Source organism: Solea senegalensis, unplaced genomic scaffold (assembly GCF_019176455.1).
Source record: "Solea senegalensis isolate Sse05_10M unplaced genomic scaffold, IFAPA_SoseM_1 scf7180000017718, whole genome shotgun sequence".
In the NCBI taxonomy this organism is placed as follows: Eukaryota; Metazoa; Chordata; class Actinopteri; order Pleuronectiformes; family Soleidae; genus Solea; species Solea senegalensis.
In genome coordinates, this window is record NW_025322505.1 from 25,918 (window position 1) to 50,174 (window position 24,257).

Genomic DNA, 24,257 nt, shown 5'->3' on the forward strand with positions numbered 1-24,257 from the left:
TACACAGCACACTGGATCTATAAAGGCACAAACATTTAGTCACGGGTATCTGGAGCATTTGACATTACGTTTAGATTAGTGTGAAATTTGAACCAATCATCCTGTGGGCCGGATTGGACCCTCTGGCGGGCCGGTTCTGGCCCCCGGGCCGTATGTTTGACATCCCTGATGTAATAGAAGATAGAAGAACATATTATATCAAACTTAATTTGTAAGTATGTGCAAGTGAAAAAGGCAACATAACTTAAAATAAATCCAAAACAATATATACTTTACAGTACTGTTATTATTAGGGATATTATCTTGTTTCGCAGGATTATTTTGTAAAACTGTATCTGATCTAATTGTTGCACTGCAGGTACGTTGTGAACATTACTTCAAACCCCAAACTGCTACCTGTACGTGTGTCACACATATTTCATGTAATCATGTAATCACTGTTTTTCCTTTTTCCTTTTTCCTCTTAGCGTTTAGAGTAGGGGACTATTGTTTCAATAAGTAACACACCTACATGAACCTGTCAACACCACGGGCAGCAGCAGGAATTGATTTACAGGAATGAAACTGTAATTATAGCTCAATTATAAAGAGCCACCGGTGTCATAGCCCATTGAGGTATAACATTTGATGACTGGTTATTCCTTTTTAATTGGAAGATGGGGAAAAAACGTCAACACATTTTTTCTCCTTATTCATTTTAGATTGAAGAATGAATCATACTTCGTGTTTTCTCAACCTTAAACAAAATCACACGGTCCAACTCAGAACAGGAGACACATGACCCAGAAGTGGGCGTATATCTTTCAAAATAAAAGCCTCAATTGCAAGCGGTGATTTTGCAGTGGTGAAGTGCAGATCAGTCTAATGTTAGACAAAAAAGAAAAAGTAAATCTGGACCGAGTGTATGTGATTTTATATGAGTGCATTGCATTGCTTGGTGCAGTGATACCTATAGACTACAAATGATCCACAGATAAATCAGAAGCAGGGGAAATATGTGAAGGATAAAGTGTAAAAAGGGTTGACAAACTTAAAAATATCACTTAAATTGGTAAAGCCTAAATAGATTTACTTCATTCAAACTAAAGTGGCCTTCATATCACTTGTAATTAATTTAGGCATCGTCAATTTAAGTGATATTTTTGAAGTTTGTCAACCATTTTCTTTTCATAGTGTACTCGTCCAGATGAGGTAAAACAAGTGGGGATTTATTTAAAAAAACAATACTCAACTTCACTTACATTTACTTCGTTTTAAACTGCTAGTTTAGTTAAAGTAATAAGGATTTGTATGCTTGCTTGACAAGATGTCAACATTATATGCAGCCAATTTTCACAATTTAAACATTTTGAGTTCAAGTTCAACCAACTTAAAATGTGTTATTGTGGTGAAACCCAAGACAGATTGGTAATTATTCCAAGAAATAACGGGTGGCCACATTACCCCCACATTATTTTGAATGTAAGAAGTCCTTGGCTGAGAAAAAAAGAAGATGATATGGTATTATTAGAACTAAAACCTGGTTTTGGCAGATGCCAAATATTAAAAATCTGGGCATTGTGTTGAGAGAGAAAAGGCATCAACCCCCCAATCAGCATGATGTAAAAATAAAACAATACAAAACAACCTTACACAGTTGATTTGAAGGTTTAATATATATGTATAGATTAATTGTGATTGATTCAATGAGGTGAAATGACTGGGGTTACTGATTTCTCCAGGCAGGATGGCTTTACCAAAAGCAATAGGATACATGATTATTCTTCTGGCCATATTCTACAGTCTGGAGCACCAAGGATACAGAGAGCCTCTGAATACATTCTTCAAGGTATGAATAATAATCCATTATTGCCGATAAGATTTGTACCATGTGATACGTGGCTCCATTAACCAATAAAAATGAATTACGGGTACTAGTATTTCAACATGTGTATATATACACACACAAACACACTTATGGAATAGTGATTAGATTTGAGTATTTTAAAACAACACTTCACGAAGCAAACAATTTTTTTTTTGTATGGAAATACACTTGATTTGTTCTTTGTGCCCCTCACTTGTTCTTTGTGCTCCCTCACTTGTTCTTTGCACTCCCTTATTTGTTTTTGTGCTCCTCACTTGTTCTTTGTGCTCCTCACTTGTTCTTTGCTCCCTCACTTGTTCTTTGTGCTTCCTCACTTGTTCTTTGTGCTCCTCACTTGTTCTTTGTGCTCCCTCACTTGCTTCACTTGTGCGCTTCCTCACTTGTTCTTTGCGCTCCCTCACTTGTTCTTTTGCCTCCTAACTTGTTCTTTGCACTCCCTCACTTGGTCTTTGCTTCCTCACTTGTTCTTTCCTCCCTCACTTGTTCTTTCTCCCTAACTTGTTCTTTGCACTCCTAACTTGTTCTTTGCACTCCCTCACTTGTTCTTTGCTCCCTCACTTGCTCCTCACTTGTTCTTTGTGCTCCTCACTTGTTCTTTTGCGCTCCTCACTTGTTATTTTACCCCTCACTTGTTCTTTGTGCTTCCTACTTGTTCTTTGTGATCCCTCCTCACTTGTTCTTTGTGCTCCCTCACTTGTTCTTTGTGCTTCCTCACTTGTTCTTTGGGGTATGAGATCCAGGCGGACAGCGACTCTAAGACCGTGACTACTTCTGGTCAATTGAGCGCTCAAAACTCAGTAGCCAATCAGCAGGTAGCTTCCTAAGTCCCGCCCACAGTCAGAATCGCTAAACAAAAACCATGGCACAAAGAACCAATCAGGGAGTGCAAAGAACAAAATGATCAAATCAATATTTTATTTGCTTCTTCTCAAAAAGTGCTGTTTGCTTCATGAAAAGTGTTGTTTGAAAAAATTGACTCAAATCTAATTCCATACAAATGTACAATTAACCTTGTTGATTTTTTTTCCCCAGGAACTGCTGGGGATAAAAGCATCACACAGTCATGCCAGAGAAAAGAGAGTGTGTGAGTCACATCATAGTGAAATCAACAGAATGTATGGACTGTGTTAGCGAGCAGCCGACTGACAGTATGCCAGTATATTTATAATGCTGACTATTCTTGTGTCTGTCTGTCTTCCCAGCCACCATAAACACCAGAGAGGTCATAGTCCAAGCTGTGGTGGACGCCTCTGACCTGGACCAGATCAGATTACTGTTGTCTAGTGATCCTGTCTTTTCAGTCCTCGATGGCAGTGTTTTAATTTCCAGTGCTGAAGCCACTTCAGGTAAATCAGCCCAACTCGTTTGCCATGAGGTTAAATACGTTACCTCCCAAAAACCCATGTTTGCCCACATTGGCTTCCCATGTGGGGAACACCATAATATGGGACCTGCATTAATTGTCCACTTCAAGTCCATACCCATTTAATAACCACGTCGTACCCATGTATATTGGAAAGGGTACAAACACGGGTGGGGTCACCATGGAGACAAACCTGCTCAGGACCCATACTATCAGCCCCAATATAACCCTTTTGGGGCCCACATGGACATGCTGGCTGGACTGGCTGACAGCACCCACAGAATTAAATCTTCATGTTGCTTTCTCTTGACACAGTGTGTTCTTCAAATATGACCGAATATGAGTGCAGATGTGAGGACAGCCTGGCTTGGTCGTATAACAACTGCATCACCTACGGAGCCTGTGATGAAATTGTTGGCGACACTTGCAACTGCATCAACGCTCTTCCAGAAGACGGCCAGCACTGTCAGCCAGGTATGCCTGATTGGTTTGCAGTAAAACATAAATACTGCCAGCCAACTGTCATATTAGGCCTGTTTCTATTAATGCACAGTAAGGATATTTATTTATTTTACTCCACTTCATGATGTGACAGGTACACACTTTAGCTACCTTTGGAACCACTAGTGTGTAACATCTGATCTTTTTTTTTTTGTCCAAGTCTCTTTTAGAATTATTTTTGAAGTTTCTTTATAGTGCAATCTATCTCCAAAACCTCCTGTATGCAGAGTAGATGTATTGGATCAGCCAATAGGAGCGCCCCCCTCTCATTCAGGTCTCACAGCTCTCATTCTTTCTCTGAGATTGCTTAATTTACATTACACTGAGGGCTATTATTGGATTATTGATCAACAATACCAAGAAAATGTGCACCTTTAAAAATTTATGCATCAGTGCATTCAATATGTAACAATGTAAGAGTCCATTTTTTCTGCATAGTGTAAGGACTTATTCTGTATTCAGGTGCTGGTTGAATTGTCCACTTCCATAATTTGGATGCCGCTGGTGTCAGTCCTGTGGCTGGGATCATATGTTGCCTTTTACACCGCCAATCAATTATTATCTTGTGCGCACGCTTTAAAAAAAAATCTGTCTATGTCACCTCCAGGGCTCCAGAGATTTCCTCAAAGTCTGTGTGATTCTTCTCTCCTTTTTAACAGACTCAGTTTCTTGCGCAATTTTTTTTTTCCCAGTCTGAACATGACTGCAGGTTTACAAGCGGGTTTTAGCCGAGCAACATTTGCTTCCTGACCCACCATCATCAGATTTGGCGGCAGACTCCAATTTCAAGTTAGAGAAAAAATGTTGGGGTTGTGCCACATTCTGCTCTCCGTGGTGCTTTGGGACCTGAGGCCTGTTTTAACCGAGGGAATGAGGGACAGAGCCACAGAGTTGAAAGCAAGACTGATTGGTCTTGAACTGTGGTCTGCTGCTTGGTGCAGTCTATATTATATGATATTTTACACACCATATGTCATCGTTTTCGTTTGAGTGTACAAATGTCACCTTTCCCATCGTTTGCAGAAAAGTGAAACGGCAACTTTGTCCTGTAAGACAAATCCATAGCGCCTCTTGTTCTTTGGCATGCCTTCAGTAGCCTTCAGTGGTTCCAGTGAAACAACATGTCGCGTGCAGACAACAGGTTTCCAGTTGGCTTCCTTGTCAAATGGGTGCCACACCTTTTACTGTAAAGATTACTCCTGTTGTGGCTCATGTCCTAAAAGCAGCCTCCGGGTATGCATTGGTGCTATTCATGAATTCACAAATAAAAAAAATAAAAAAATAGTTGTGTCGTAAAATATTCTCAATTAGAATTGTTTTCTTTCTGCACATTTGAGAAAGTTTTTAATAGTAGAAAGCTTGGTTTTCACGGGATAATTATGTTTTTTTTTGTTTTCTCATGTCACCAGAGCCATCTCTTAGTGTGAGACTGAACGTAGTTTTGCATGTATATTTTCAATAATACTGTATTAGTTTATGAAATATATGTCATTGGCACATCAGGCATTTAAAATTTAAAATAAGAAAGCATTAAATCACGATAGAAACTTTTTCTTATTGTGACAGAAGCAACTCGATCACCTCCGGCATTGAAATGGTTTGACACATTAGGGTGTGTCTAGAAATAAGAACACAGGAATTAGGAGCTTTATTTATTTATTTAGTAATTCATTACATACCGTATAATTATATTAGCTTCATTTTTTGCCAAATAAAAACCTTTTTAGTTTAATTATTAATCTCTGGAGCTTTGCCACTGATAAGGTGCTCTCTGATTTGTTCTCATGTATGTTTTTTACAGTCACAACACCATCACCTACATCCCCAAATGGTATGCTACATGAGATGTTATTTATTTATTCATTCATTTATTTATTTATTTATTAATGTATTCACACATGGTGGTCCAAAATGCTGCTGGCTCAGGCTGGGTTAATGTAAAACAATAATTCATACACCATCAATTGATTTTACACTTATATATCAACAAAAATCACCCCATTATTTTAGTATGGGATTTTGCTAAATTTAAAAAAAATACATATATCAACCTAAATCTTAGTCACTGAACCTTTAACAGTGATAAGGAGCACTCCAGCTTCAGTTAACCTGCATGGAGGATGTTTGCAACACAGGACAACGTTTCATCATATTATTATTCATGTTGTCGTTTGTTTTTTACAGTGACAACACCATCACCTCCATCTCTAAACGGTATGTTACATGAGATGTGATGGACGTGTGTGTGTTTCTGATCATTGATGGTTTGAGTGTCACAGTAATTTGAATAATTCGAAGTTTCTCCTGTTCTCCATCACAAACACAGTGGTCACTGATTTGGTCGTTGACGTGAGAATCCCAGTCTCCGTCCTTGAAGGATACGGCGTCTCTTTTATCAGGACCTATCTGAATAGTTACCCGGGCCCTTTCATCATCAATGATTTCACACAAATCATTGACTTGAATTTAACCACAGGTGAGAACTCTGGCTTGATTTAAAGCTGTTTTTATCACACAGTGAATGATGTGCCTTCTGTGACCTGACGTGTGTGTTTCATGTCTTTAATAGTGTGCTATCCAGGCTTAAATGGAGGTCTGCAGTGTCGGTGTGAGGAGCAGTTCGCTTGGTCATGTGACACGTGTATCGACCACACCGTGTGCAGTAACACCACCTTCACGAATGACTCCTGTGGATGCATCAATGCGCTCCCTCCCGGAGGAGAGCTGTGTGAACCAATCACAAGTAAGCGCCACTTGACGTGACGTGAACCAGGAAAATGTGGCGAAAATGATTTAATCTCTAATCTTGCTCTGCAGGTGTGGCTCCGTGTTCACCCTCAACTAATGGTACGACATTATTTCATTTTATTTTCACCAAATCATGTTATTTTGCATCATTTCAGTTAATATTTTCTGGACAAGGCAAAAATAAATCTCTTTGGCTCTTAAATTAAAATGGATATGATATAATATTTTTCAAAAATAACAATAATGATAAAGAAGCCACATTCACACATATAAGAGTGACATTTCAAAAAGAGATTTTTTTCCTGCAGGGGGCGCTGGAGCTCGGCAAACATGACAAAAGAAAATGTTGATTTGAGCAACACTTCAGCATAATTCCATGTTGCTTTCGTACATTAATTCACTTAAAGCTAAAATAAGAAGTAACTCATTTTAACCTGACAAAGGCAACAAAAACCTAACAGACACAAATATAATGAAAAATCAGAAACTATGTGACACATTAAAGCTGCTCCTACATTTATAAACCTCTGTTCAAAACAAACCCTCAGTGAGAAACAGATCAATATACCAATTCTGCCTGCAGAGGGCGCTGTTGTTGTTTACAGTACAGGGAATCATTTTATCACATTGTGCTGCTGATTTTTGCTGACTTTTTTTCTTCTTCTTTTTATGTTTACAGTGACAACACCAGCACCAAATGGTATGCTACATGAAATGTGAAGGACGTGTGTGTTTCTGATCATTGGCACAGTAGAATATAAACACTTGTGTGGTTTCACATTCAAACAGCTTGTAAATAGTTATGTTTACCCCAAGGTTCACGCACGATAGACCAACAGGAGATTATGTTTAAATTAAAAAATAAAATGTACCTACATTTAACACTGATAGATCCTATTAACCTGGATGTTTGCAATAAAGGAAAACATTCCATCATATTGTGCTGCTGATTCGCATTGATGTCGTTTCTTTGATTGTTTTACAGTGACAACACCAGCACCTCCGTCGCCAAACGGTATGTTACATGAGATGTGATGGACGTGTGTGTGTTTCTGATCATGAATGGTTTCAGTGTCACAGTTATTTGAATAGTTTGAAGTTCATACGCCTCACGTACAACAACTCATTTCTACTGCTCTCCACCACAAACACAGTGGTCATTGATTTGGTCGTTGACGTGAGAATCCCAGTCTCCGTCCTTGAAGGGTACAGCGTCTCTTTTATCAGGACCTATCTGAATAGTTACCCGGGCCCTTTCATCATCAATGATTTCACACAAATCATTGACTTGAATTTAACCACAGGTGAGAACTCTGGCTTGATTTAAAGCTGTTTTTATCACACAGTGAATGATGTGCCTTCTGTGACCTGACGTGTGTGTTTCATGTCTTTAATAGTGTGCTATCCAGGCTTAAATGGAGGTCTGCAGTGTCAGTGTGAGGAGCAGTTCGCTTGGTCATGTGACACGTGTATCGACCACACCGTGTGCAGTAACACCACCTTCACGAACGACTCCTGTAGTTGCATCAATGCGCTTCCTCCCGGGGGAGAGCTGTGTGAGCCAATCACAAGTAAGCGCCGCTTGACGTGACGTGAACCAGGAAAATGTGGTGAAAATGATTTAATCTCTAATCTTGCTCTGCAGGTGTGGCTCCGTGTTCACCCTCAACTAATGGTACGACATTATTTCGTTTTATTTTCACCAAATCATGTTATTTTGCATCATTTCAGTTAATATTTTCTGGACAAGGCAAAAAGAAATCTCCTTTGCTCTTAAATTAAAATGGTCCTGATATAATATTTAAAAATAAAGAAGCTGTATTTATACATAAGAGAGACGTTTAAAAAACTGAAGGTTCAGTGGGTGGGATTATGCAGTCAGAGAGAGACAGATTTTGCCTGCAGGTGGCGCTGGACCTCGACAAACATGACAAAAGAAAATATTGATATGAGCAACACTTCAGCATAATTCCATGTTGATTTTGTACACTCATTCACTCAAAGCTAAAATGAGAAGTAACTCATTTTAACCTGACAAAGGTTAACAAGAGCTTAATAAATACTAATATAATGAAAAGCTGAGTTAGAAACTATATACTATTATATGGATATTATTATCTTTTTTTTATTTCTGTGTTTGTTAATGTAACACAGCACCAAATGTTTTGTTTTTTTTAAGTATAAATGGCAACAAAATAGTAATATTCTAAAATGAATGTTGCAAACTCACAGTGGAACAAAACTACTATAATAAATGTCATTATGCTGACGCAGGCTGATGAGTTTGACGATAAATAATGATTAATAAACCTATACCGCTCATTGTTGAAGCTGCATGTCCCTTACCTCACGCTCTCCATTTTCCTGGAATAAATATAAAAGGCTCATTCTTGGTTAGATGGGAAAAAAAACAATAATTTATTTGATCAGGTGATTGTACACTTACAAAACAATTACGTATGATTATTTTAGCTTCAATTTTTGCCTAATTAAAAAAATAAAGCGGACCTGAATTTGACACTGATAGATCCTATTAACCTGGATGTTTGCACTACAGGAAAACATTTCATCATATTGTGCTGCTGATTTGTATTCATGTTTTTTTACAGTGACAACACCATCACCTCCATCTCCAAATGGTATGTTCCATGAGATGTGATTTATTTGATTGATTCAGTGAACAGGGACACGGAATCTGAATTCACTTTTCTGTAGCTGTTTTTCATCTGCAGCCCATAGACAGATGTTCCTATAGTCGACCTAAATGTGAAATACAATGTTAAAAGTACTATTCAAACAAGGACTGAACAACACACAACTGCCATAGTCAGACAAAACAACACTAAGACAACATGTGAGGACAAAAGACAGGCGCAAGACATAAGGACAAACTGAGAAAAGCAGGATAACAGCAGGAGAAGTCGTTGAAAATAATAACAATGCCTAAATTTGTTGATATGTGTAGGAGACATTATTTTCAGGTGAAATTGAAAGGTATGAATCTAAATCGCTGATGTGTGCTGGAATGGTGTTCCGTCCTTGTGCTGCTTTGTTGGACTATTTAGAAATTCTTGGAGTGGAGGAGATGTCAAATTATTGATCATTTTCTACATATGATAACAGAAAACTAGCAACCCTAAAAAAGCTGGTATGGGTGAACTCTGGGTCTGTTTACCCTGCATGTTGGAACACATTTTGTGTGCTGCTGGTTTGTTTTCATGTGTTTACCTTCTTTTTTTTTCCATTTTGTTTACAGTGACAACACCAGCACCTCCGTCGCCAAACGGTATGTTACATGAGATGTGATGGACGTGTGTGTGTTTCTGATCATTGATGGTTTGAGTGTCACAGTAATTTGAATAATTCGAAGTTTCTCCTGTTCTCCACCACAAACACAGTGGTCACTGATTTGGTCGTTGACGTGAGAATCCCACTCTCCGTCCTTGAAGGATACGACGTCTCTTTTATCAGGACCTATCTGAATAGTTTTCCGGGCCCATTCATCATCAATAATTTCACACAAATCATTGACTTGAATTTAACCACAGGTGAAAACTCTGGCTTGATTTAAAGCTGTTTTTATCACACAGTGAATGATGTGCCTTCTGTGACCTGACGTGTGTGTTTCATGTCTTTAATAGTGTGCTATCCAGGCTTAAATGGAGGTCTGCAGTGTCGGTGTGAGGAGCAGTTCGCTTGGTCATGTGACACGTGTATCAAGCACACCGTGTGCAGTAACACCACCTTCACGAACGACTCCTGTGGATGCATCAATGCGCTTCCTCCCGGAGGAGAGCTGTGTGAACCAATCACAAGTAAGCGCCGCTTAAATTCCGTTTAAACTTGTAAATTCTCTTCTTATTCAAAATCGATGTAAACTTTACATTCTGCTGTGAATACCCTGAAACCATTGTCAGTTTATTCTGTCAAAATGGAAAGTATTGCACCAAAGAACTCTGATGTATGCATAATTCATCTCATTATCATGAAGGCAGAATTCTATATTGACAGATGTCAATCATGATTTACTGCCTTTGACAATGAGCTCAACTAATACAATATATTCACTCAATTAAACAGAAAGCTATTAAAACTATTGCTGCTTACACTACATTAAGAACTTACTTATCTGTAATGTACACTGCAACTTTAACTGAAAAAGAAAGTTAATCAGGAAATATAACATGAATAATTCACTCTCCAACGTTGCTCTGCAGGTATTGCTCCATGTCCACCCCCAATTAATGGTATGACAAACTTTTTATTCTCCCTTTTGTATATGAATGTCATCCTGTAAATGTTTTAGTATCCTTATCCTCGTTTGATAACCCCTCTGGATCCTTCCCCGCTCTGTCAAAGCTCCTTGAATGTCTTAAATGTCTCACTAAACTGTGACTCTTTCATAGTAAGGTCTCGATTGTGTCACACTAGTTTCTTCCTCTTTAGCTGTTGCTCGCACAGAAACACACCCACACACATACACGTAGCTACACCGACAACAGACACATCTGCACAGGCAGACCGCTTAAAAACAGGAGTGATATTTGGTCACAAGAAATGCGTCAGGACTCATGTTAATGCCACCTACTCAGTGCTGAATGTTGCCATCACTTCAGGTGGACATTGTACACCCGTGATGATATAACTGTAAATTAGTAACACTACAAAAAGCTGTTATGTGTGCACTCTCTATTCTATTTAACCCTCAGGTGTTCACGCGGCACGGTTCACATCTTCAGGCTTTACAAAATACACTTTTTCCATCCTATGGGTGGTTGAGTCAAAGTCACAGAAGTCACAAAATTGAGCGTTTCCCTTTCATTTTTGTTCATAAAAAGGCGCAAAGTGAACTTTGAACTGTGGCGCATTTCCAAATTTTCCAAATACGGTCCGATTCAAAATAAAAATATATACTTTTTGCTCAGGTGTGTTTATATAGTTGGTGAAAATTGAAAAAAATAATAATTTCATCCGATTGCCTCAAGGTTGTGCTGAAAAAAAAAAAGGATATAAGCCACTCTATATTGCACATTCATATACTCTCTGTATATATGTTTTATAGCCTCTGTATATATAGTAATGGAGAAAACAGTCTGAATGCTCTGCTCCGTTAACGTTATCTAACAGCAGCAGTGTTGTGTGTATTGTTGTTAATGTGCACAATGGTGACAGTCGTGTGTGTGTGATGGTTTTTCTCCTGTTCATCACAGACTCACTGGTCATTTAAGATCCACAGCAGGGGGCACTGTTGCTCAGTTGAAGTTTCACATAATATTTTGAAGCAAAGCTTGAGCATATTTCCATGGTCTCTTCATTCTGTCATTTATTCATTTTGCCTGAAAAGCTACAAATAAGCCATTAAACTTATATTTATCTGACACAGGAAAGGCAGCTTAGTGACAACAAATAAAAGCAAAAGCTGAGTCAGAAATTGACTTCAAAAACAAAATGGAGCAACTACTTAAACGGATGTCGAATCATACTATTAACCCAGGTACTAACATCTTTTTGAATATAAAGTAAACACAGTTACGGTCTGTTCTGGTGTGAAAGCGCACAAATATGGCTCAAACGCTTTTATTGATCCAATCACTCCAACCTCATTGGAAAATGATCCAGAATTGGGATGCAGAGGTTTTTTTTAGGTGGAGGTTGTAACCCTTCTCAGGGTCCATATGTCAATGTTTCTGTGTCAACTGTGATTGTCACACGAAATACAGTTTTTTTCAAATTGGTACAAGTCATATTTCATGGTAGAGCTGCATTCAACGAATCACTCAGAGAAACACGTGTAAATGCACTGACAACAGACCTGTAAAAACAGAAATGATGGATGTGTGGGGCGTTTTGCATATAGTACCAGTGAAGTGACATTTGATCACAAAGTGGTCATGAGATGGAAACACATGGTGGATGTTAATACTGAGTCTGAATGAAGCCATTACAGTAGCTCAGTTGGACATTGCACACACTTGGTGACATAATAACTGTAAACTAGTTATTCTAAAGACGCTTGTATGGGTGAACACTGGCCCTATTTAACACCTATGTGTGTGTGTGTGTGTATATATCAGCATTTAATTTTTGTATTAACATATTTACCCTTCTTTTCTTTTGTACAGTGACAACACCAGCACCTCCGACACCAAATGGTAGGCTACATGAGATGTGATGGATGTGTGTGTCAATTCAATTCAGTTCACTTTATTTGTATAGCACTGACAACATCATGGAGAGCAGAGACACCCAACAATTCACACAATGAGCAAACACTAGGCATCAGTGGTGAGAAAAAAAACCCCATCCCTTTTAACAGAAGAAGAAGAAATCTCTGACAGAACCAGACTCAAAGATGTGCGGCAGCTGCCTCGACTGGTTGGGGTGAAAGGACAGGAGGGAGGTTAGGTAGAGGCAGAAGAAAGAGACCAGGAGCAGATACACAACAATTGTATCAAGTTATAAGTTTAGACAGGACCGTTCTGAGTCAGTGATGACATGTTTATAACTACAATGTCATTTATACAAGCAGCAGCAGAGACTGTTGATAAAGTTCATACTGATATCAACTTTTAATTATAGCATAATAATGATATGAATAATAATAACAATAAAAGCCTTGAAAGTGGATCTGGATCCTGCAACTGCAAGATGAGGACACAGAGAGAGAGGGAGAGAGTGAGAGAGAGCGAGAGAGGACAGCAAAACTAGGGAGAGAAAGAACAAGGTTAATGACATATAATAAAGTCATATTCATAACCTCTGAGTGCACCACAGGAATTGCCCCAGCAGTCTAGGTCTATTGCAGTTTGTTATTATACATGAGGTTCATACACGTTACACGCACCAAAGACTATGAGCTTTAGACTCGCGCAAAAGGAAAGGTTAAAGGACTAAACTGTGATGAGCCTGCACTGCGGTGTCTTGATTCATATCTTGGTGACTGCACTAACAGCAGCAGTGTTGTGAGTGTGATGGTGATGTGCCATTTTTCTCCTGTTTATAGTGACAACACCAGCACCTCCAGCACCAAACGGTATGCTACATGACAAGTGACTGACGTTTGTTTCTGATCATTAACTACATCGTTGCCATTTGAATTATTTGAGGTTCATACACGGTACCTCAGGTACGAGAGAAAAGGCAGCAAACTTTGATGAACATGATTCATGTCTTGGTGACTGCTCTAAGAGCAGGAGTGGTGTGCATAATTGTTGTTGTGTATGACGTTTTTTTTCCTCCTGCTCTTCACCACAAACACAGTGGTCACTGATTTGGTCGTTGACGTGAGAATCCCAGTCTCCGTCCTTGAAGGATACGGCGTCTCTTTTATCAGGACCTATCTGAATAGTTTTCTGGGCCCTTTCATCATCAATGATTTCACACAAATCATTGACTTGAATTTAACCACAGGTGAGAACTTTGGCTTGATTTAAAGCTGTTTTTATCACACAGTGAATGATGTGCCTTCTGTGACCTGACGTGTGTGTTTAATGTCTTTAATAGTGTGCTATCCAGGCTTAAATGGACGTCTGCAGTGTCAGTGTGAGGAGCAGTTCGCTTGGTCATGTGACACGTGTATCAAGCACACCGTGTGCAGTAACACCACCTTCACGAACGACTCCTGTGGATGCGTCAATGCGCTTCCTCCCGGAGGAGAGCTGTGTGAACCAATCACAAGTAAGCGCTGCTGTGTTGACCTTAACATGTCAATTTTGTTTTGTTCGTCTTTTAAAAATCAAATCAAATCAATCAAATGATGTTTCGTGAGATTAAGTGATTTAATCTCTAATTTTGCTCTGCAGGTATTGGGTCATGTCCAATCTCAACACCTCCACCACCACCAACAACAACAACAACACCAATGACGACGACGACAACAACACCAACACCAACACCAACACCAACACCAACCACCACCACCACACCATCGATAGGGACGACACCCCCACCACCACCAACGACAACGACTGGTATAACACATCAGGTTTTCAGAATAAATGTTTTTCTCATGCACCTGCTTTTTTTGTAATATGAAGTGTTTCAGTTGTAGAGAAGTTTCGACTCATCATGAACATCAAGTATAGCAAGGAATACAACAACCCAGACAATGATGTTCATCAAAATGTTAATGAAATTGTAAGTAATGTTTTTCCACTCTGTGTCATCTAGTTTTATCTCTATATTGACACGCTGAATTTGCCTTATTAAATTAAAATATCTTTACTTCACCTTTGCAAATATAAATGTTGACAATGAGACTTCCTCACGCAGATTCAAGCCAAGTGTAAGGAGACCATTGAAACCTTCAAATCAGCCACCATTACAAGTTTCACGTGAGTCAAGTGTTATTTTAAAGCAACATAATGCAGATGTTTTACCTCATAATTGCAGCTTTTGAAATGTTTATATTCGTGGCCCAGTCGGAACAAGGGCCTTTCTGCATGGAATTTGTATGTTTTTTTCCCCATGTCTGTGTATTGGGGGGGTGGTTCTCCAGGTTCTCTGGTGTCCTTCCACAGTCCAAAAAAAAAAAAATTGGGGGATTAGGTAAATTGGATAGTTACCCTGTGATGGACTGGCAACCTGGCTTTAACTGCCTTTTGACCTATGTCAGTGGAGATTGGCACCAACGTCCCCCGCGACCCTCATGTGCAGGATAAAGCAATAGAAGATGGATAGATGAAACTTTATCTCCACCCCATGCCCTGATAACCTAGTTGTAACGAAAATGTTACAGCACCTTTAAAAGCATATTAATACCATTCATTTTTCACATAGGTCACATTTAAAGCTCTATCTTTTAAGTTTCAGTGTCACCTCATTACCAGCAGGGGTTAGAGAAAACCAGGTAGGATGTAAATGGAGTGCACCATAAGTGGAATGTTCATGCAACAATCCTAAACACTCTGTACATCTGCCACTGAGTGTTACATTTGTATACTTTTTCACTAAAATGTCACAATATACTCAACATACAGTATTTCTGTATTGGATTTTAATTTTGATTCAACTCTGTTTTACAGGGAAGGAAGCACCATCGTTGAATATACTGTAAGAGCAAGTTCCTTTGGAAAGGGTGAACTTCAAGCACTAGAAAGTGGGATATTTACAGACCTGGCAAATACGTATTCCATGATTTATCAGAGTAAGGCAGTCAGGACACCATTCTACCATCTAAATCTAGTTCTACAGAATATGATTGTGTAATAACTGTCTATACATATCTGTTTTTTTAAAGGTTCAACATTCATTCCATTTCAATCACCCTTTTTGGGAGAAAAAGTGATTTTGACCTGTGGCCCCATACCATTGGTTGTTGGATTCACTGACCGCTGGACCATAGAGTGGAAAATTGGTGACAAGATGATACTGGCAGACAGTGTACACAAAATTGCAAAAAACAAGAATAGTTCAACTTTAACGATTGAGAGGTTTTTCATCACTGATCAGGGTAAGAGATACAGTTGTACAGGCAGTAGATTCATTTTTCAGTTATATTTTTGAATGATATACATGTGCGATTTGCCTTTCTGGAAGTTCTGATCTACAAATGTGAGTCCAATAACCACCATTTGTTGTTTAGCCTGACTCACCAATGCCAAATACATATATAGGGTCTTGTTCACACTGAAATGTAGTCATTAAAGTAGATTACTATTCAAGTATCAAGTAAATATCAAACATCAACTTATACTTAGAGGTCTGCAAACAGAGATACATTCTGCCAATCCTGGTGGCATTGCAGTGCTAATGCTATGCTAGGCTATGCTATGCTAGCTACATGTGCTGAGTCTATGGCTAAAGATTCTGTGCCCCGTACAGCAGCAACATTCAAACAACATTTAATTCTCAATTTTTACTGGAGAATATAATTGTACTCGCTACCTGTGTAATGAATTTAGCCCGCTAGTTAAAAAAAAGTTGAATGTCTCAAAAATGTTTTTAAAATCAGTGAAGGTTATTTAATCTTGTGTGGGGTTAACAAGACACAATTGTTGTTTTGCAGTATCCCTTTTGGAAACTTCAACTGGACGTTTACTAATGATCACTTTTAATTTCAGGAAAATATACATGTCTCCTGAAAGAAGGAAACGTTTTCAGACAGACATCCAACGGCGTGCTCTCTGTCAAGGAGACGCCCTTGGTTCAAGTAGATCCAATGAAACAAAAGGTGAAGTGTGAGGATGGGAATAGTGTGGTACTGGCATGCACTGTCAACAGCCCCTACAAGGTTAAGCTTCTCCCTGTAGGTAAGACTGGAACATTCTCAATTACATTTTTTTAAGGAAATGCATTCTCTCCTAGATTATGCTTGTTATTCAACCTACAGCCAGTAAAGTCATATAATTCTCAAGAGAGAGAAGACCACAGGGTGAGAGCAAGGTGCTTTTTTTTATTCATAACCAGGAAATGTTATAATCACCCTGATTTTGTGCAATAAGCAGTTTGGTTGATTTGCACATCTGTCAACATGCAAGTTAGTAAGATCATTTTGATGGCGCAAATGCAGTTCAGTTGTGTAGAATGTAGTTTTAAGGAGACAATGGTTTATAAACATATAAACACATACATTTGATTTGAGTGCCACCTCGTAACCAGTGCATGAGTATTACTGATACTATTGTTAGTGCTGTCAAGAGATTAAATACATTAGGGATGAAGTAATTATGATCTGTAATTAATTGATCTAATTAATCTATTTTTTAATCTCACCTAAAAATTACCTCAAAAACTTGAGGTATTTTCATTTAAATTAATTATTACATTATTGTGGTCATAAAGTCATTTATTGTTTTTAACAAACGTGAACAGATGCAGCCATTTACATTCCACTGTGTTCTTTTGTCAAACTCCAAATAATTAGAAAATACAAATAAAATAAAACATCAAGTCCATATAAAGTAGCCTGTCGGTCACAGACTTTCTCCTCCAGTTTAGTTTGGTGAAGAGCTTTGTTATGGCTCGCTAAATTGCTAATGTCGTTAGCTGTGGCTGCACTCACGACTGGGTGCTTTGCATTGACGTGGCAGGCTAAACTTGAGCTGCTTTGGTGGTAAGCAAACTCCTTCTTACACAGAAGGCTTATCACCTTACCTTTACTAATGGTGCCATGGGGTCATTTTTGAAATGTAAATTTCTCCTTCATTGGACCGAGAACTCTCACATGCTCCTCCATTTTCACGGCTCCTCAACCTTGCCCTCCAAACACAATGACAATGCCCACTTCAGGGTGTGACTGACTATTGTTTTCCACCCCCAACAACTCAAGCACAAGAAGCCCAACACATAAAACGGATTTTCTCGCATACAGAACAGTAGATTAAAAATTAGATTATCACGATTAAAAAACATAACGTGCTAAAATATGACTGTAATTAATTAATCGCAATTAATGCGATCATTTGACACCCCTAACTATTGTAACACTTCAAATTGCATTATTTATACTTTTGTTATTTACAACAAACCAGTGTCACTTTTAACCATAGAGGGTAGTAAAATCAAATATGGTGATACTGAACTTGAATTAAACAAGCAAACCAAATCTTCAACTACACAAAATAAAAATAACTAACTAACTAACCAAATAACTTAAGCTCAACACTGTTTAGATAGCTAAATATATCTGAAGATATCTAGATTTCTTTGTTTTTTGTTTTCTCCATACTACTGGGGCTTATGCCTTGGGCCAGCTCTGAACACATTTTGTCAATAATGAATGTTCACACTGTGTGTTTGTCTTTCAGTTTTAGAACCAGCCAATTCAATCAGTCATACCTACGTTGCTGATTCGACAAAATGCTCACCCACACCGGTTGTGTTTACTTGCCAAGAGGAGACCTCACCAAATTTATTTCAAGAAAAAATATCACTGGAGTTAGTCAGAGGGAGTAAGTGTTCATCCAGGCACTACAGAGCATTTCATACAGTCCAGGTCAGAGTATACGCTGATGTCAAAACTCACTTGTCTCCAGGCTTCTTATGTGACGATCCACGTTTTGGTGTTGGAAATCTCGATGACACAGTGGAATTTTCCTGTGAACCAGACGAGGTGGGACAGAGGATAGCAGCGTGTCTGGCAAATGGAAGCTGGGCAATTGTAGAAATAAACTGCATCCTCAAACCAATTAAACAGCTGCTTGACCAGTCTCAGGTGATGTAGTTCTCTGTCATCAACAGAGCTTGGGTTGGAAGACATTCTGTCCTGCTATGTATAGAATGTTGTCTTTGCATTCATGTGTCCACTGTTACTATGACACGTCTGCTGATAATGCCTTCACACAATTCACACGTAAGTGGTAGTCGCACGTTACATTTGAGTTGAACTGCTCAAGACGAGGCAGATAATGACCGTGTTGTATTCGCCCCTTTCATGTTATCTATGTCAAAACAGAAATCATGCAATAAGTCATTTTAACATATCTTATTCAACATAATACACACTGCAAATTTCACATAAAGTTTAACCAAAATGCTAAAGTATGTAATCCCAGCATTTTAATACTGGGTTTCTCCCATACTCAGTCCTGCTTAATATTTATTTAAGGTTAATTAACATAGTAAATAATGGGTTAACCCTAACCCATACGATATCTAAGGTTGGACCTGTTTCTATACACTGGTATGTGTCCAAGCTTGCACTTACTTATTTGCTACTGAGGATAGTTAAAGGATAAAAGCTATATTGGTGTAACGTCAAATAATAATAATTTCCACAGCTCTGTATGCTGAGAGGTGTAATGCTGCCCTCCACAGATAGAATTTCTTAATGTACAGCTCAAAGCTCTCAATCATTTTGAAGTTCTCGACCACAATTCAAAGTTCTCGTCACAGCTCGCTCTTCTCTCATCTCCTTCTTCGACTTCAAATAAGTTCAGGCAGGCAGCACCACCATAAGCTACTGTAAATGAATGAATGTCTAACACGTACTGTGTAACCTTTAATGTTTTTTCTTTGTTCTTTTTCTAATCCTGCAGTTCTTAACCAACAACTCACTGCCTGAATTCTTGCTAGAACTCAGCAACGTCACTATCACACTGAGCGCTAAAGTGGTTGTATCTCCTACCAACATTAATGCCATTGTTGAAATTCTCACCAATGTTGCAAACACCGTAACATCTTCAAATATTGAAATAAATAAAGACTTAATGACGGTGAGTGACCGAGTCTCCTGAGCACATACCATAAACAATAAATGCATGTGCAATCTTCACTGTATCCCACGTGATATAATATCCACTTTCCTTTCAATGCAGGATGTGCTCAAAACCGCAGGTGTCCTCACCAGAGATGAAGCAACGAATTCTTGGGAGACTCTCAACAACAAATCTGCAAGTAACAGCTCAGTAATAACAAGTAACTTCACCAACGAAAGTCCCAGCTCCTCATTGCTGCTGTCTATTGAGAATATAACAAGTAACCTCGACAAAAGTTCTTTCAACATTGAGACGACGTCCATTATCTTGACGAAAACGACATTCACAGACTCTTTCACTGATGACTTTAATTCTTCCGTGGGGATCGATATACCTGAGTCTGATGGAGTGAATAAGTCAATTACTGTCATAACGTTTTTCTCAATGGAAAACGTGCTCCCTGCAAGAGCCGTGGACAACTCGACCTCCAATGTCATCAACGGGAAAGTTGTGCTGGTTCAATCCACTGGCAACATTACTAATATTACCATTGAATTTAATATTATTAATGACAGTCTAAAGACTCCTCAGTGTGTTTTCTGGAACTTTGACCTCTTCGGTGGTCTCGGTGGATGGGACGATGAGGGCTGCGAGGTGAGCCTCGTCAACGAAACGGTCACATGTAATTGTAACCATCTCACCTCATTCTCCATCCTCATGTCCCCCTTTGGCCTCGACCTCCCTATTTTGGATTATATAACCTACATTGGAGTTGGCATATCCATGCTTTCCTTGGTTATATGCCTCATCATTGAAGCCATCATATGGAGAAAAGTCTGTCGCAACAACACCGCATTCCTGCGCCATGTGTCCATTGTTAACATCGCTGTGTCTCTCCTGATTGCAGACATTTGGTTCATTATTGGGGCAGCCATCTCAGATGCGGAGGTGAAAAACCCGCCGGCTTGCACTGCAGCCACCTTTTTCATCCATTTTTTCTACCTAGCCCTGTTTTTCTGGATGCTTGCATCAGCACTGCTGTTACTCTACCGCACCATCAGTGTCTTTGGTGGGGATTTGTCCAAAAATGCCTTGTTAGCCATTGGATTTTGTCTAGGCTATGGTGCACCGCTCATCATTGCAGTCATAACCATAGCTGTAACTGCACCTGTGGAGGAGTACATCCGAGAAAATGAGGCCTGCTGGCTCAACTGGCACAAGTCCAAAGCTCTGCTGGCATTTGTGATCCCTGCACTGCTGATTGTGGTGATAAACCTGTGCATCCTGATTATTGTGTTGTACAAAATGTTGAGGAGAAGAGGAGTGGTGGATTCTGCACACCCAGCAGAGAAGAACGCTCTAGCGGTCATTGCAAGGACGTTGGCTTTCCTTACACCATTCTTTGGATTAACTTGGGGTCTGGGAGTTGGAACAATGATTGACCCATTTAATATTGGAATCCATATTGCATTTGCATTCTTCAATTCACTACAGGTACAAATACAAATGCACTAAGAGCTAACGCTATTTCATTTCAACAGTTATTCTCTGCATTCTAAATAGTTTCTAATCCCTTTACTCTATTCTACTTTGTGTCTCGTAAGGGTTTCTTCATACTGGTGTTTGGAACGCTGTTGGACAAAAAGGTATGTTTGACTCTACTCCAAAATCCATATAGCATTTGAATTTCTTAAAAATTAACAAAACATTTTTTAGTTTAATAGCTATGTGCTAATTTTGGGGTATTATCTTTTTTAGGTGTGGTCAGAAATAGGAAAAATGACCTCATCCATTGGGACAAGGGTAAGAACAGTTTCTTATATTGTGATTCATCCTCTTCAGTAGCCCAACTACTTTAAAGCAGAACTATGCAATTTAACAGCTTCGGCGTCTTTGTGATGGTTCAATAGCTTGTTGTGGGGAGGTTGGGCACTTTCTGCAATTCCCCTTCTGTTTGTCAGTGGAAAACCAGCCTTGCAAGATCAGGGCTGTCAGAGCCCAGAGTCCTCAGAATCAAGCGGTCTCACAAAGTCTTGGCTCTCGCACTCACGCCCACTAATCGAGTATATGATCGAGGCAGCGACACTGTTATTTTAGAGGTTCATCGCGGCTGAGTCGGCGAAAAAGAAGGGGAGAAAAAAGTGTTATCAGAGGAAGAGGAAATCACTGTCACACACAAAACATCAGACCGGTGATACTGTAGGGGAAGCTCAGTAGAGAAAAATGCAAAAAGCGACTTGCAAGGTTCTGCTTTAAAATATACATGTATATATATGTTATTGTCATTATCACCAACATGACATTGCCTACATTGGTATTTTAGAGCACCAGTGCTGGAAATTCATCAAGTGGACAGGGTTTTTTCCGAAACTGGAGAAGAAGAGGTAAAGTCATTTATGAAATACAATTTTATAATTGTAGTTTGGCAGTTTTCTCAAATCACAAATATGAGGACGCACAGACACAGACTATGGTAGCAACTACCTTTCATCATGTTGCTTTGTTGACATCTTTTCTTCCCCCAGATGGTTACAATATCTCGTCTCATGACTCCGGTGTATCTAACTCCTACGTCAACACTTGACCAAATCAGCCAGGTTGCACACATCTTCTTTACTGCAGTGACACCAAGAGAGCAGAATGTTATCTCAGTCATGATGTAATTGTTTTGTTGTGAGCACTGTAGCACAATGTGAAAAAAAATATATATTTATTTAGTATTACATTATGTTTCTTGGATGTATTGTATTGTGTTTTATTGTACAATTAAAAAATGTCATTGGCCAGTTTGATCTTCGCTGGTCCTTTTTAAATAAACCACTGTATTCTTTGAGCGAAAAGATATCAACAGCTGTGGTTAAATCTGTTAAGGGATATCTATTTTGTTCTGTTATGGACAAGCCCATAAAAGGGAGGTTAACTTTAAAGCCCTGGACCGATAGCCCCATCAGTTGGCCTTCAGGTAACTCTTTCTCACGCAAGTGCAGAGGGTGGTTGGTCAAAGGCAGCCCCAGTTGTAAGTTAGCCATTAGAGGTCTTCAAATCCACATTTTTAATGTTCTATTTTCAGTTCAATACTCCAAATGACTGTTGATGATTGATCTTTAAAAAGTAATGAAATAGACACTTCATTGGCGAAGAACTACAGTTGACAGGACACATTGAATGGAAACGCTTGAATGTGTGTTGATCAGAAACCACCCCACACAACTGCAATTGCTAGGTCAGAACAGGGTTTAGGTTAGGTTGTGTGTATGTTCGAGAGAGTAATTGTATTCAGTGCATAACAACAATGAAATGTCTACAAAGCAGATGCAAAATGGCTCATTTCGGTTTGCCAATCAAATCAGTTACATCGGGCAAGGTTGTCCTACACGGATGAGTTGCTGGCAAAGGGAGTAGCATAAATTAGTCAGAGAAAACAAAGGTTAGGATTTAGGATTTAGAATTCACGTTATGATCTTAAAGGATATTTTAAATGCATGATGTCAAAAAGTGTGCGTGCCAAAAAAAGACTTTCCCACACTAACTAACTACTACACACTCAAAAGAGAATGTATTTTGTGTATGAACGCGTATCAACTGCAGAGAATGTGAAGCAGAAGCGTCAATTTTGACTTGGCCCCATTTGCAGGCACTAAATCATCCAACATTTGCAGCAGTGGTCTTTTCTAAAAACACACAGTGCCAGGGGTGTGACACTTGGTCTCGGCCTTGTCTCAAAGTATTCTCCGCTAATTAGAGAGAGATTATCTTTTCACACCCTAACACTAGTTGCCAATTTTAACCTGAAATACTTGTGAACGTCATCGCTAATGGCGATATCGTCACAAATAAACTGAACACAGTTTAAGTGATTAATAAATGATACAAGTGTATTTTTTTATTTTTTTTTTATAAAGGTTGTGATTGGAAAAACAAAGCAGCGCAGTTTAAGTAGCACACACGCTGTATTGAGAGTCACTGCACTTATGTGTAAAGAACCACTATGACTTTCACATTCGTATTCTACTATAATACTGTTTCACTTGTGAAAATTGTTTGGCGATTAAAAAAAAAACTTTACTTTCTGTCTGCTTGATGTAATTTCCTGATTTTTTATTTTTATATAATTTAAATGTTACAACATGATTCTGAGAATAATGTTGTAAGATATAATGTGTCACTTCTATAAATGATGCCTGTCATGAGTTACATTGAAAGGATATTATTAATTACAATTAAATCCTGTAAAAACCCACCTAATCTTGTCTTTCAGCTCTTGCTTTAAAAAATGTTAGTCCAACACATTTGTTGGCTCTATTCTGTCTTTTGAATTGCCACAGTGGATGATAAGCATATTTGATGACACAACCTTCCCATTTATCCCGGCTTGAGACTGGCATTGGGAGTACATAATACTGGAAGCCTGTATTTCGAGAGGATTTGAAGTGATCTGTTGGGATAATATGGTAAAACTGGTACTTTAAGGTATGATGGGGCCTGATCGTTAAGAGCTTTGTACCTGGCCCCAGCCCCAGCGTGACCTGTTGGGGATTAGAATTGGTTACAAGAGCAATTCCCTTCCACTTGGCCATTGGTTGCCCTACTTTTGAATTATTATTATTATAAGTATTTATGTTTTAGTATCAGCATGTACAGT

General features: G+C 38.9%; 1 protein-coding gene across 1 annotated transcript; it reads left to right on the plus strand.

The window, feature by feature from the left end:
* The first annotated feature begins 1,726 nt into the window (after positions 1 to 1,726).
* On the plus strand, positions 1,727 to 23,860 carry LOC122764860 (adhesion G-protein coupled receptor F1-like). Its single transcript, XM_044018822.1, has 23 exons — positions 1,727 to 1,828; positions 2,900 to 2,951; positions 3,070 to 3,213; positions 3,546 to 3,704; positions 6,058 to 6,207; positions 6,301 to 6,474; positions 7,877 to 8,050; positions 10,121 to 10,294; positions 13,983 to 14,156; positions 14,414 to 14,449; positions 14,524 to 14,615; positions 14,751 to 14,812; positions 15,503 to 15,624; positions 15,718 to 15,930; positions 16,541 to 16,729; positions 18,227 to 18,370; positions 18,455 to 18,633; positions 19,457 to 19,633; positions 19,736 to 21,109; positions 21,220 to 21,261; positions 21,374 to 21,418; positions 21,939 to 21,999; positions 22,141 to 23,860. The coding sequence occupies exons 1-23, from the start codon at positions 1,727 to 1,729 to the stop codon at positions 22,197 to 22,199; spliced, it is 4,098 nt and encodes a 1,365-aa protein (XP_043874757.1). The 3' UTR covers positions 22,200 to 23,860.
* Positions 23,861 to 24,257: the final 397 nt, after the last annotated feature.